The sequence below is a fragment of the Triturus cristatus genome, chromosome 12, assembly GCF_964204655.1.
Source record: "Triturus cristatus chromosome 12, aTriCri1.1, whole genome shotgun sequence".
Classification (NCBI taxonomy): Eukaryota; Metazoa; Chordata; class Amphibia; order Caudata; family Salamandridae; genus Triturus; species Triturus cristatus.
The window spans coordinates 45,750,200-45,764,552 of record NC_140595.1 but is presented as its reverse complement, the minus strand read 5'-3'; the positions used below and the strand labels follow the sequence as shown (position 1 = coordinate 45,764,552).

At 42.5% G+C, this 14,353-nt stretch overlaps 1 protein-coding gene across 1 annotated transcript in view; it reads right to left on the bottom strand.

Annotated features, from left to right (window-relative positions):
- The window catches only part of DPP9 (dipeptidyl peptidase 9), a 75,164-nt gene that overhangs the window by 46,344 nt on the left and 14,467 nt on the right, over nucleotides 1–14,353 (bottom strand). Inside the window, exons 3-6 of the mRNA XM_085639220.1 lie at nucleotides 13,025–13,278; nucleotides 11,716–11,828; nucleotides 1,747–1,920; nucleotides 48–216 (exon numbers count right to left, since the gene is read on the bottom strand). Of these exons, the coding sequence (XP_085495346.1) occupies nucleotides 48–216; nucleotides 1,747–1,920; nucleotides 11,716–11,828; nucleotides 13,025–13,278 (710 nt within the window). The remainder of the gene's footprint in view (nucleotides 1–47; nucleotides 217–1,746; nucleotides 1,921–11,715; nucleotides 11,829–13,024; nucleotides 13,279–14,353) is intronic.

The window sequence follows — 14,353 nt, the reverse complement described above, 5'->3', positions numbered from 1 at the left end:
ACAGTGTTAACATGTTGAACAGCTAGGTAACAGGCAACTCCTCTCACCTTTGTGACAATGAGTCAGGCGCCGCTCTTCTCCCGTCTCGATGTTCGCCACCCACAAATCGTTGTTATTGATAAAGGAGATGAAGGCCGGGTCTGCTGGAGAAATCTTGGGGTCCATCCTGGGTCCCGAACACTCAGTTCTTATTTCTAGAGGCTTCATGGGGGATATCTGAGGGCAGGAAGTCATATATCTCTTAGCACAAAACATGTCCCTGGGTCCAGGTGATAAAGTGAAATACTGTGCCTTTGAGGTACCTTTTAACAGTTAGCTGGGAAAATTGAACACTGCTTTTAGCTCTCCATATCTGGACGCTCTTAAGAATACAGTAAATAAAGCGATGCACTTGGGCAACAGCAAAGAAGCCGAACCATCCTAAATTGCAAATATAGGGCTACTCGACAGCCAGAACAATTCTGCATACGCAAGAACTGGATCAGTTAGAGCTAGGAGATTCAAAGTGAAATGTTCAGTTTCAGGACTTCTCAGTTTAAAAGATAAGGTAGGTGGTGACTGGTCAAGTGGCTCGTGCATCAGTACAAATTTTAGTTGGCCTTGATGTCAGCTTATGCTTCATCTGGTATGAACTGCAGAAATGTGCACAGAATTTTAAATTCACCATCAAAGATTGGTTGCCAAATATACTGCAGGTTGTTCAATAAGGCTCCATTTTACAAGACCCTCTAGTTCAGCTGCTAGTGAGCAGTTATTTATTAAATAGAGCCTGGAAGACACCGTTTAAAATTCAGGCGTTGTGACACAATTGCAAGTCCTGTAGGTCTCTGCAGTTGTAACCTTGCTGAAAGAATGTGAATTGAGGCATCAGTGGCTGCTGTGGTCTGTGTGTGCGAGGCTCAGATGCTGCGATTAAATGGCACCTGTGCTTTGATATCTGTAATTTTTTACCAACCAGGTAATTTACTCCCAAACGCTTATGCCCTGAAGTATTTTCATTTCTCATACAGCAGAATTATCTTCGAAAAGTCTAGCCAGGGAACTCTTGCCGTTTCCTTTCCCAAAACAATTAACTATTTCCAAAAGTAATACATTAATATTTCTTGCATGCAGTGCCATCCTCGGGACAGCAGATGCGAGATTTAATTAGATGCCAAATTTCAAAATTTCCATCCTGTTTTACAGTATTTGAAGATTTTTTTACTTTCTCCAAAACATCACAGAACTGAAATCAGAATGGCAAATAAGTCACCTGTTCTATTTTGGGAGGATTTGCGCTTCACCGAAATGTTCTAAGACTGCAGTAAGGATAGTAAATTATTTGTCCCAGCATTCAACTTACCTGAAGGGAAAAAAACTCTGGGCGCTTGAATAATAGACTCTGATCACGTCACTACCTTCTGAAGCAACAAACACACATTCTGCAAAAATACCCCCCATTAATCTACCAAGGAAGACATTTAGAGCTTAACGTGGGGGAGAACACGACACCCCAGGTGCATATCATTATATTGCACATTTGTCGAACCTTCCAGGAGCACTTCACACATTGAAAGGCCCTCAATCATTCAATAGAGTACCCCATAAATAAACTCCAAGGGGTTGCAGGCTTTCCTCTTCCAGTCTCATGCGCTGTGCGCTACTGCCCCCTGCTGCACAGATGCAGACATGACAAGCGGAGATGTGCAGAGGCAGCCCTTGTCCAGCTTCCACACCAGTGCCCCCAAAGGCCTGCATCTCACTCACAATGAAGCCGTTCTGGCCGCCGTCCCGGATGTAGAAGAGGCTGTTGCTGGCCTGGAAGAGGAAGAGGCCGCTGTCCCGGTGGAAGTCGTACGAGGTAATGCCGAAGACCCCGAGCCTCTTGCGCTCTCGCAGCAGCTCTTCCTCTCGGGAGTACATACCCTGGTGGGGGGTGGCCTGCAACAAGAGAAAGAGACCAGATGAGCAGCAGTGCATCACCCCACCCTGCACTCTTCCCTCTAACATGAAACTTCTCATAACCATCGATGGGTCACACGCCCTGTGGACATTCCTAACCCTCCAAACATAACCCTCCAAACAGTCGTCGAACCCCATTGTACCTCCATGGGATGTCATGCCACAAAACAAGCATTGGCACAGCCAATAGGCCACAGCTCTAAAAGGCCCAGCCAGCTCCTGGATTTGGAAATGCTTTTTGACAGATGCACATGTGAAGCATCCATGGAAATGCATGCACACACATAGCTGGCAATCATGCAATGGGTTTTGAATTAAGAAAATGCATGTCAACACAGCTGCGGATGCTCATAAATGCATCATGACATGTATGCAAGAGAGCGTTGTGATGTGTGCATGCTTGTGACACAGGCTACTATTTTTAGGTCGAGCCTGGGCAGCACATGTGCTGCTCTGCAAGTCATGCTGTATTCAGGTATGGACTTGAAGCTCGGCCCATTTCCCGCCCATCTTTTCAATTGGCTCCTGTTACTGTCTTTTCTAAATCGCTGCTTTTCATTCATGAATAGGCTTAGTAGTCCCTCCTTGGTACCACCTTGTCTGCATTTGTAACCTCCCATGTGGACTGGACGTTTTACTTGTGTTGTTACACGGTCTGCTTTATCTAGTCTGTGAGCACTATTTTCTAAAATTATTTTACCCATTATACCCACTACATGCTTTACTACAAGCAGCACACCGCCCACTTTTATTTTCATTAGTAATGGCGGTCCACATTAAGTATAGCAGCCGGATTTCTTTATTTAATTTGGCAGCGCAGTCCACTTTAACTTTAGCGACCGTGCTACAAAACATTTCTTTTTGCAGTGAAAGCCCCCATACCATGCTTTCACTTACATAGTGGCCGCGCCCCTTTCCTTAGACGCTGCTGCCGCATTCAGCTTACAGCGAGCCGTGTCTAAAGAAAGGGGAGTGGCCACCATTAAAGTGAAAGCACGGCGTACGGCGTTTTTACCCCCCGCAAAAAAAAAATTGGTTTGTGAACATTGCTGTGCTTTCACTTTAATGATGGCCATGCCCCTTTCTTTAGAAGCGGCTCGCTGTAACCTGAATACGGCGAGCAGCGTCTAAAGAAAGCGGTGCGGCCACTATGAAAGTGGTCTCGCATTTACAGGATTTTCAGCTATTGACATTAGAAATGACAAGGCCTTTTATATATGCATTAGTTTTAAAAACACAAATAAAAGGCAATGTCATTAACAATGCCAATAGCGTAAACTCTCGCAAATGCGAGACCTATTGCATTGCAAATGCTTGTTAATTTTCCAACATGGCATTATTAGTACAGTAAGTAAAAAAAAAAATTATAATAATAGACTGGGACATGCAGTATAGGACATTTTGTAATGGCGGTCTGGCCGTCTCGCTCCTAATACATATTGCAGTTAATGGTCTTTGCTATATAATGTACAAAAAAAAAGGTAATCTCTTTTAAAACCCAGACAATGCCTCCTCACACAAGCAAATAACCAACGATAAAAGTTTTGAAGGCGCTACTGTCGATGCAAGTTAGGCAGGGAGTGGGGGAGGGAGGTTTAAGCAGCAGTCAAGGAACACCTGAACTAGTGACTGGTCCCCTCTGCCCTGGCTGGGGAACCCATGTCCTGTCAACTGGAGACCAGTCTGGTGCCCTCTGGGCTCTAGGTTGAGTACAGTGGTTTGCTAGTATGCCGTATCAGCCACAGATGTTACTTTAAATGTTTGGCCGGGGTAGAGGAGACTGTATGTAGAAACCCACAGTTTGAGGTCTAGATTTTCTAATGACAGAAGAACCAAAAATGCACATCGGAGTGTCTAGTAGACAGAGGGCTGCTTGCCTTGTCGAGGGGGTCGTGATTTAGCCATCAATATCTACAGAACTACCAAAGTTATGAAGACAATTCCAACAATTCTAAAGTCAGAACAAACTCCCCCTGCTGATGAGGCAGAACCCCAAAGCCAGGGGTCGACACATGAATTTCTCTAGAGCCTAGTGGGAAGGAGAGGAGTTAATTACAGACACCACAAAGGTAAAGGCTGGGGATGAAGCAGGCTTATACTTTTTGAAGACGAAGGCGATAGAACACCACCTCACTTCAGATATCATTGTGCTCATCTTGGGTACCAGGATGGGGCAATCTTGGGTACCACGATGGGGCGATCTTGTGGCTTCTGTCCATTGAGACGTCAATGAAGCAGGTCCTTTCTGTCAGATTCACCATAACAGTTGTCAGTCACCCAGATCACTTCCTCCAGCCAGTTGCATTCCAGCTCCTCTTGCACACCACAGGTAAACTCTTCTTCCTCGCCGCAGCTCTGGCAGCACAACTCCACATGCTTCGCTGACATACGTCCAGTACTTGAGGGGAATTGACAAAAGTCCTACTCCTGGTTATTCTTCGATCTTCTTGGCCTCCTTGGTGAAGAGTCAAACACGGAACGCAATACTAGCTAAGCTGGCCAGGAGTTCTCTTCCTTTGTTGGTTGGATCTGGCCAATTAAATGGCTTGTACCTTTAAAATGTCTAGCGAATGCTCCAACCATACCTCATACAGCCCACAAGGCTTATCTACTTTATACCTTCAGTGGGCCCACATAATGTTGGGATAGATGGGGGAAAAGCACAGGTCATTAAGAAATGCAGAAGAGCAGGGAAGCACAACTTCACTAAGCTGTGTAGAGCTCTTCCATTCACCACCAGCCTTGAAATAAAAAAAATAAAAAAAATCGGTGCAGGCAAAAATATTCAAAAACAGTCGCACACTGCAGGAGCCCATGACCAGATGGGGTCATGAGAGCACAGTTGGGTGATGGCAGGGTGACAGCTGGGAACCACAGGGCAGATTTGCAATGGAAGAGGACGAAGAGAAGGCCGATGTGGTGGGTTCTATTGGGTAGAAGTATGAAAGCCATGCTGTGGCAGGGATGACAAGTGGTTAATGTCTGAAGAAAGTTAGTAATTTTACTCCAGCAAAGAAAGGTTTAATTGGCGGAGGAGGTTGAAAATGTCCTCATGCTGCTTGAATCCTTCAAACGAAGAGGAGATTCTGTTTGTTGCTGGAGAAGCACAGATTGAGAGTCAAAAGGATAAGGGTGAAATATAGAAATACAAAGCCATGCCATCTGTTCTAAAACTCTAGAGAAAAGGAAAGATGGTGGTTGGATGAAAAGCACAAGTGATGGCAGGGTACCAAGACGTTTGTTTGATAAACTGGAGAATGGGGACACAATTGCAGCTCCATGGAATATTTGCATGAGCCAAACAGAAGAGGAGGGTGTCGCAAAACAGAAGGTCAAACAAGTGAGAAAGATTTCACCGCAGACATAGGTATATGGGCTGTGACTGTGGTCACAGTTAATAGTCAATAAAAACCAAGTACAAACCTACTTTTAGACTGTAAGGGCTGGTGGGCTGAAAAAGTGTCAAAGTAATGGTGCAGTGTTAGGACAGCATGCCACTAAAAAATGTTCATTTTGTTAGAATTTCTTTAAAAGGTCACCTTTCCTTGCTGTGCCAAGCAGATTCTCAGTACTGCCACTGCCCATGTCAGATACATAAAGGAGGTCCCCTTACATTTAATGCCTGTCTTAATGTGCCACAAATTGTAGTGCATATTCTCTCATCCGACATGGTATTTAATATGTGACATTTTTATTACTATCATCTTTAGTTTCTGTGCACCTGGGGGTCTACACCCTAGCACAATGATGTGCCTGCAACTTATGAACACATTAATTTATTCCAGCTTCATAGAACTACATTTACTTTTTCATGGCATACTATGACTTAAAGGCAAGAGAGCGAATTGTTTGAATAGATACTTTTTTTGTTAAACAAAAGTTAGATGAGTTGCACAGGAGGTGAAAAGTGTATGCGTATAGGAAACATCCTGAAAAGGAACGGATGAGAGCGGAGGTCATACGGGTGAAAGAGCAGGAAATGGACTCCAATGACCGCAAGCTGGTGAAACAATGCAACAGGGCTTTAAGGAGAGGAAGAGCAACATTGGCCAAAGGACAGATGGGAGGTCAGGTTACTACTACACAGGTCAGAAATAAGTCTTCATCTGCAATATCGTGTCCAGTTATGGAGGCCACATGTCAGGAAGGATAACAGCTGATAATAGACTGTCGGAAACAAGAGGCAAAAAACAGCCTTAACCATAATTCCTAGGAGAACTTAAACATTTGCACATCAAAGAAACAAACTGATAAGGAACAGAAGTAAGTGACACCAACAAAAACCTGAACAGTATAAGAAGGATTCTTTCTCAGTTGAAGTGGAATCCAGCTCTCAGACAATAGAGAGGGTGAGGAAAGAAGCTTAGGAGTTGAACCTGAAAATAATTTGTTTGTATCGGAACGGAAGGGTAACCGTGTGGAACGGCTTCCAAATAGAAGTGAAGTAAAAAAATAATTCAAATTCGAAAAGGCCTGGAAACAAGAGTACTGAAAAATAAACAACAAAAACAGAAAGCAAAGAACATATGTGAAATCAGCAAAAAGGTGCAAAAGCATGCCAACTTTATTATAACACGCAAAACAACCTTCGTAAACAGTACCACGAAAAGAGACTGCAAAAGGACATGCCTCGGCTCTCACACTCCACTGAAATGGAATCCACACCCAGTGACATCAAATATTTTGTTTGTCACTGAGAAGCTCTGCACAAAACATTACCCACATTAACTACAATGGATCCCACATTCTTCCATGAATGTTTAGTCTTTCTGGCAAGCCCAGTTTTTTTTTTTTAATCCTTGCCTTTAACCACTACAGAAAACACTGTTCAATCCAGATGAAGTTTCTGGTAACCCTACGATTTCTGAAGTCTGCTCACAGCCATTTATGAAAGGGAACCACATCTATGCTTCACCAGAACAGAATTTGCCCGTGGCTCACCTACTTCAAGTGATGACAAAAGACCTCACTCCTGTCAATGGAATTTTCATCGTCCAGTTAACCCACAATACATAAGATACCACCACCTTTCAGAGTAACCAAAGCATTGGCCAACTAGTGTCCTTCTGTAATGACTACTAATCCTCGCTATGAGCCCACGGGCTGTAAAGAAGTGCTTCCAGACCCCTCCTGAAGATATTCATCCATCTCAACACAACATAGGTGCCCTCATGTTGTGCACAACGATCTCCTGACGAGACCGTCACAGCAGAAAACCCGATTATTAAGCCAGTGTTACCCTCTCTCGTAAATTCCACTTTTGTCCAGTTTATAAGAACCAATACATACCAATACCTCTCACCGATGATCTCTTCAAGGCCTGTTATGTCTATCGTCAGATGTGTCAAAACAGGTAAGCCATTAGTGGGCATTCTTTTCTTCCATCTTCCCAGCACACATGGAATCAGAAGAGCCATACCACAATTCATCGCCAACTGCTGGATAGCTATGAAGCATGCCACTTTCCTTTGGCCAAACTCCAATTAAACAATTCTTAAAAGCTGCCAACTCCTTATCAGCTTTGAACTTTTTTTCTACTCACTTCCACTAAAAGCTACACCCCTCCACATGTACCACAGCTACCCAGCTTCACCCACCCATAGTATTTTATCACAGCCTTTACTCCATCTGGAAGCACTACACAGAAAAGCCAGTTGGCCCAACAATTGTTTTTACTAGCCTCATAACTCCAAGGAAGACAGCCTATTATCAGTAGGGCCAGCCCTGCCCCAGCATGGTAAATAATTGTACTTGAGAGCTGTGTTCAGACACTGCGGAATACAAATATATTTTATGTGTTTATCGTGAACATATGGCATTAATCGGCTCCTCCTGTACCTATGCTGCATTATACTGTCCTCTGATAGAATGACCCTCTGATCCTGCTGAATTTATATTCATACGCTGGGCAACTCACTGCAGCCGAAGGTATAATGTGGCTTCCAACATCAAACATGTGAAGTGTAATGGCATCAGGAATGTCGTCTTTTATGTTGTTGAATTTATGTCTGCACATGTACTCTATCAAATATCTAAATTTACAGTTTATCACTCAGTGGTACCGCCGTTTTTTCTTTTGCCTGTATGCCTTCTCTATTTATACAACCAAAATAGGCCACAATTCAGCGCTTCATTCTAATTTTCACTATTGAATTTAAGTCCAAAGTTTTGCAAGTCATATGCATTCTACCAATATGTTCTTTATCAGACACTATAAAGTAAGAAGTCTTAAAAGTAGATTGCAGTACCCACCATTCCCTAGAACATATTATGTATGACATATGTCAGGTCAGTCCAAGCAGAATATGCCTAAACTGATGGTGTAGAGATGGATAAGAGATGTCAGGACAGCAAATTAAAATATAGTAATTGGCTGATAATTCATAAGAGAACCCCTGTAACTTCCCCAACTCGGTCCTCATTATTCCTGGACATTAGGCATCGGGTATTGTTCCAACTACGTTTGTTTCTCCAAGTCTACACACATGAAGCTCAAACCATCGGTCTTTTGTTTTGTACCATCACTATAGAGACCAACCATTGTGAAACATCTACCTGCTCCACCACATCAAAACCTGCCAATTTATCAAGCTTACTTTGGAGTTGGTCCAAGCAACAAAAGAACACTTTGAATGTTATGTACTTTGGGTGCTACCACTTTTCTTAGTAAAAACTCTGTCAAGACCATCTGCACAAAGATAAACACCACCAGAACAAATGTCCACATCACCTAGACCAAAGTCCAGACCCACTAGAGCAATCTGATCAACACTCATGTGACCCATGTTCCCTGCAGACTGCGAGGACACAGCCAGTCTCCATCCATCACCCAAGTTCTCTCACGGAGAGTGCACATTGTCTTTAGCAGTAAAAGAAAGGCTTTGAAATCCACAAGCTTAAAAGGACGGGCAGCATGAATATCTACTTTGGTGTGCCTTTGTGCAATTCCCTTTCAATATGTAACATGCTCTCTTGCGGAGAACATCATTTTTTTAAACTAAGACCTAAACATAAGAACTGGAACAAACAGTTTTGTAATCTGCCCAGCATTTGTCACACGTTATAACCCTCACCCCAGGCTTTTTATCAATGGAGATGGCTACTGACTACACAAAGCAGTAAATAGCGAAGGGAAGAAAAGAAAGAGCAAGCCATAGTGGTATCACTTTAACTTGCCAGGGAAAAAATGTTTTTTCAAGCTCTGTAGAGGCTTAGTCGGTGTGAAAATGTTTGCAAGGCTGGACACACTGTCACATCTTGCTTCTAAAAAATGATGGTAAAGATAAACTATGACAAGACGCTCTGCAAAAAAAAGATGCCTAAAGGAAATGGGTATGAGGATAGAAGTGACCAAGAAGAGTCTGCATAATAGCTTGCTGCAAAATATGGTGATGTTTGTGTTCTGTAAAAACATGTAAGATGCCTATTCAGCACAATGTTGCATAATTATGCACAGGAATCCAATGTAAATGCAAAGTGAAATATTTTTGGCACTTACTATCATGAATAAATAACACCAAAATGAATGGCACTCATCAAGCGCAGCAAATTGAAACTTTGGTTAAACCCGGGAGGATTTAAAAATATTTCTTACTGGTTACATGTAGATGTTTACGGCAGGCATGTAAGAACCCACTGAACTGAGTACCATAATATGATCTTTGACCTACATGTTACACATTTTATGATGATTCAAACCAGTGATAAGCTTTTTACACACAGTTTTGTAGCAAGTGAATTAATCCCCTTAGGTAGCTTGAAAGTCTTATACACTCAGGTTTCAGGATGTATATACATCAGGTGTCTTAACCAGCTAAGCCACGTTACACTTGCCAGCAGCCATTCCTGGTAAAATAGTTTATTGGTTAATGTTTCTACAGTGATAAACTGATGATAACCTGTAGGTAACACATTTATATCTTGTTGCGGCCAGCTCACCCTTTCATTCTTTGAAAGAAAAGAAGGGTCTGCTGAGTTGAGTAACGGTACACTGCAACAAAGCTGCCAGTCTGTGGAATCAAGTGGGTGGGAGGAGGGGGTGTACACACATACATATGTGAATAAGAAAGGAGCATGCGACTGAGGTCTTAAAATGTGGGTTTGGCTTTGAGCAAAGGTGGCAACCAAATTAAGAAATACACATTTGATTTGAAAGTGAAATCAGAATGTTACTATTTGAAAAGGAAAGGAAAAAATAAACACAGACTTTCCCGAGGGTATACCTTTAAGAGTATGCACGAAACTGCCAGGAGAGTTTTTCTTGTGTAATAAGTGTTCAGTACATTGCTGGATGAAGTTATCTGGGATCAGGCCCATGGTGAAGAAGATATACAATCTGAGTGAGTTTAGCGAAAGAAGAGTGCATATCATGTACATTGTGATTTTCTTATCAATTTGCAAGGATGGCGGTGTCCACAGGATTGTTTAAAATGATGAACGGTGAAAAAACATGGTTTGTTTTGGTGCACAGCAGTGCAGGAAGATCAAGTGAGCCAACAGAGATAGATGCTGAGTGAAAGTCCAATCAAAACCGGAGGATGATGACCTTGAAAATCAGCAACTGTCCTTTTTTCCACTGCCTTTTTGGGGTATGGCAAAGCGCGTCTCTGCCAAGTGCATCTCGGCCGCTGGGCAACAAACTGCAAGGTATAAGCATTGAAGCAGGGAGCTCTATGCTGCAATATCAATGATTGGTGAGAAAACATTTTCTTATTCTTGGGTGTGGGGCGCAGGCTCACGTCTGGGGCCACAATCTGCGGGGCTTGAATATTGGAGAAGGTTAGGCTGCCTGTTTGTCAATAGATTTTGTGTCTTTTCTTGTTTCTGAGAGTAATGCGATGGGAGCAGGCTGCAGTAGTCTACGCTGCCTGTTCCATAATTGTATGGCTCTATCCACCCTGCAGACTCTTACCATGGCTGCCAAGTTTTCTCTTCTGAAATATTTCTATATTTTCATTTATGCTGATGTGTTAAACCCCCACATTTTGTGTGTGAAACGTAGAGTGACACTTTCTCCAAGCTGAGTTACACACTAATAATATATGTTAAAACATTAATTTCTGGAATGGTCACATTTTCAGATGTGAGGATCTACCTAGTGCTGTGCAAACCTCCAGAAGAATGTGTCACATCTGGTTATTCACACAATCGACTCATCTGCTGCAAGTTACCCCACATGCTTTCCTCAAAGTCCAGCTGTCTCATCAATTAGCCCACAGACACAGCCAAAGACGGACTGCCTCGCACTCACCTGCCAAAACCATAAACATCTTACTCGACTACTGCGCAAAATTGAGAATCAATATCATTCTGGCATCCCGGGTACAATCTAAACTCACTAACATCCAATTGGAAAATTATGGTCAGTTCAATGCTAATCTGATACGCCCTGTGATCTCTTCCTGATACCCGAACTGGCCAGATTATCCTGACTTCCCAAACGACTCCCCCCAATGTAATACAGGAACACTTCATTTGTATCTGGATTCACTCAATTGCTGATAGCAGAAACAAGTTAAATCACACGATGACAGCCCATTTCTAACTACAACTTCCAATCATAAAGGCCCAATGCCAGCAGGAAAAACCAGATGATAAAACGCTGTTACGACCAAGCCAACGACAGCCCTATACCATGCTCATCCACCAAATGAACATTGATGTAATACCATGAGAATGAATCGTTTGGACATATTAATTCCGCATTACTGGAACAGTGCTGTTCAAATTCTAGTCATAAAAATAAATCATTTTCTTTCACCAGTTACCTCTCACCTGAAAATGTTCTAGCATCTGTTTCCAGGAAAGTAGCAGCAAGGCCTCCCTACGAACTTTCTTCGGGATCTCAGAATAGAGAAGGGAGTTTTCCCGGCTGCCGTAAGGCATCCCTGCAAAAGAACGGACAGGTCAGAAAGGAAAACAGAGGAGTAGAAAACATGTTTTTACTTTTACGTCAGTGCATCAGAACACACCACTTGTTTACACCGACAATTAAGTAATAGCAGAGAGCATCATTTTCACATGCTAGGGAAAAAAAAGTAAACTTTTCCTCTAAAAACCATACAAACTTTCAAATTATTTTCTCAACCATCTCCTAAAGATAAGAAACTATAGGACACTTACAATTTTGTACCGTTCTATGCTTTTTCTGTGCTAAAAGCTTGTATGGATTATGGGATATACCCATATTCATGGAAGAAGATAAATTCCCATGGGTATGTGGACTAAACAGCAGTTCAAAAAAGAAAAAATATTTGTTCAGGAAGAAGAAAGGACGGAGGGTCACAGTGTAACTGGAAGCATCAATCCTTCCATTCACAGCAGTGGTCAAAGCCCTTTCTGAGCAGACCCAGTAGTTTTCCTGATGAGCACTTCGTAACAAAAGGTGGTAGTGCTGGTCTGGTGGTACAGCCAAAGTCTACAGCAGAAGGAGACTACTGTGTTTCACAGGCTCATGCAACACAAAAGTTTGTAAGTTGAGGGGAAACTACTGAGGGGGTGGGACTGTTTACTGGTGCGTGGTAAAATCTATTCTACCAGCCATCTTGGATAACATCTACTGAGGCCTCCATGCGGTGGCCTCTTCTATTCTCATAATCTGGGTTGTTATTTTTATCCTTTAAGTGTGTTTTGCAGGTTTAGGTTGAAATACTGCATGCACTGAGACAGAGTTCTTAATATGCATGCAACCAAGAAAAGATCACAAATTGTGAATTTTGCAGCGTAAATTCACATGTGATTCCTATAACTGTATATAAAAATGCCTTGCATTAAAATCAGTTATTTGAGCTGGTAAAAGAAGAGGATAAATTGTTGAGTAAAAGGACACTATAACACAGGAATCAGGGAATAGAAATGCAAAGTTTCTCATATCCAGTTAATCTAGCGGGTGGGAGTCCAGGAAGAAATGTACTGGGGGGAGGAAATTGTAACGCTCCCCAATACAGGTAATACAGTCTATGGAAATACAGGTTACGGGGGGGGGGGGAATATAAAACAAAAGTTTCTCAATTACCGACTCAGAAAAGTACAGGTAGCAGCAAGGGTGATGGAGGGGAGGATGGGGCTGTCAACTACTACTCACCGAGGTAATATAGTCGATGGGAGTAGGGGCTAGACTCGTCCATTTTCGGCACAAAGTGAAAATCATGAGGAGCCTTGTTCACAATTAGGCCCAGGTACTTGCGGCTGTTATGGATGATGTCCCGGAGCCCATCCCACGAGTGCTTCTCCACGTAGTACTGAGTTGGAACCTCTTCCATTTCCTCCACTTCCGTGTGGTCCTGGAGAGCCTCAGTTGCAGTCATCATATCCACACTTTCTCCACCTGGAACACACCTAATGAGGGAAGAGGGAGCTTATAAATGATGGTAAAGTCTCAAAAAGTTTTAATGAAGCCTTTGTCAATCCACACTAAATACATCAGAAAAAAAACAGACTTAAAAAAAAAAAATAAAAAAAAAAAATTTACAATCCCACCTCCCCAGGACCTAAAGCTAAATACTTATGCTCCCTGTACAAACTACTAGTACTTGAGAGCACAATACATTTCCTGCAGGGTTCCAAGATTGAGTCTAATACGAATCTATGTTGGATTAAGGAATGGCCTAAAGACATTTCCCTCGTTAAGCATATCCTGCGACAAAAAAGCTAAAAGCTAAGGCAAGAACATTCAGTCCATGTTCAAGCTTCCCCAAGAGTCGTCAAGACTGTTACAAGAAAACACACTCACCAAAAGTCTCCCGACCACCTGCTTTCTCCACTAGGGCCTGCAGCAAACAATGCCACTGCAAAGGAAAGAGCCTGGCTGATGTTAATCCAAGAACGTAACAATCATTACACTATTGGTCATCAGCCAAGAATCAGATGCCAGGCTCAATACAGTCTCTACAACAGCAAGGAATGGGCGGTGGTCCACACAACTGCTGCATGAAATGGCTTTTTTCAAAACATAATAAATTAGGATGCTACTCACACCAAAAGGCATCAGTAGAGACCTAAACAGCCTCCCTTCAATAATCCATATAAAAGGCGACGGTCTCAATCAGTTTCTGTTGAACCGCTGAGCATGCCATTCTAATGCTGGTCACACAGTTAAGACCTCTCATGTAAGGAGACAGACAATGCAATCCTCACAAATAAAATCTACAAGAAAACTGTAGTTAAAAGACTTCCCTCTGTCTAAACTTGAGCAATTGAAGTTGCCTCCTGTTGGGTAGAGACTGGAAAAGATTGATTCAGGCTGCTTTGTGTGGTCAGGCAAGAAGATATAAAAGAGGTAAGCACAGAAGAGACAATACTCTACATTTTGTATTCTAGCTGGAAGCATCAAAACCATCCAGTTGGAAAAAAACAATATGATGCTGAATGTAGTTGATTCTTGTTGTGTAGAGACTGGAAAATACGGCTTCAG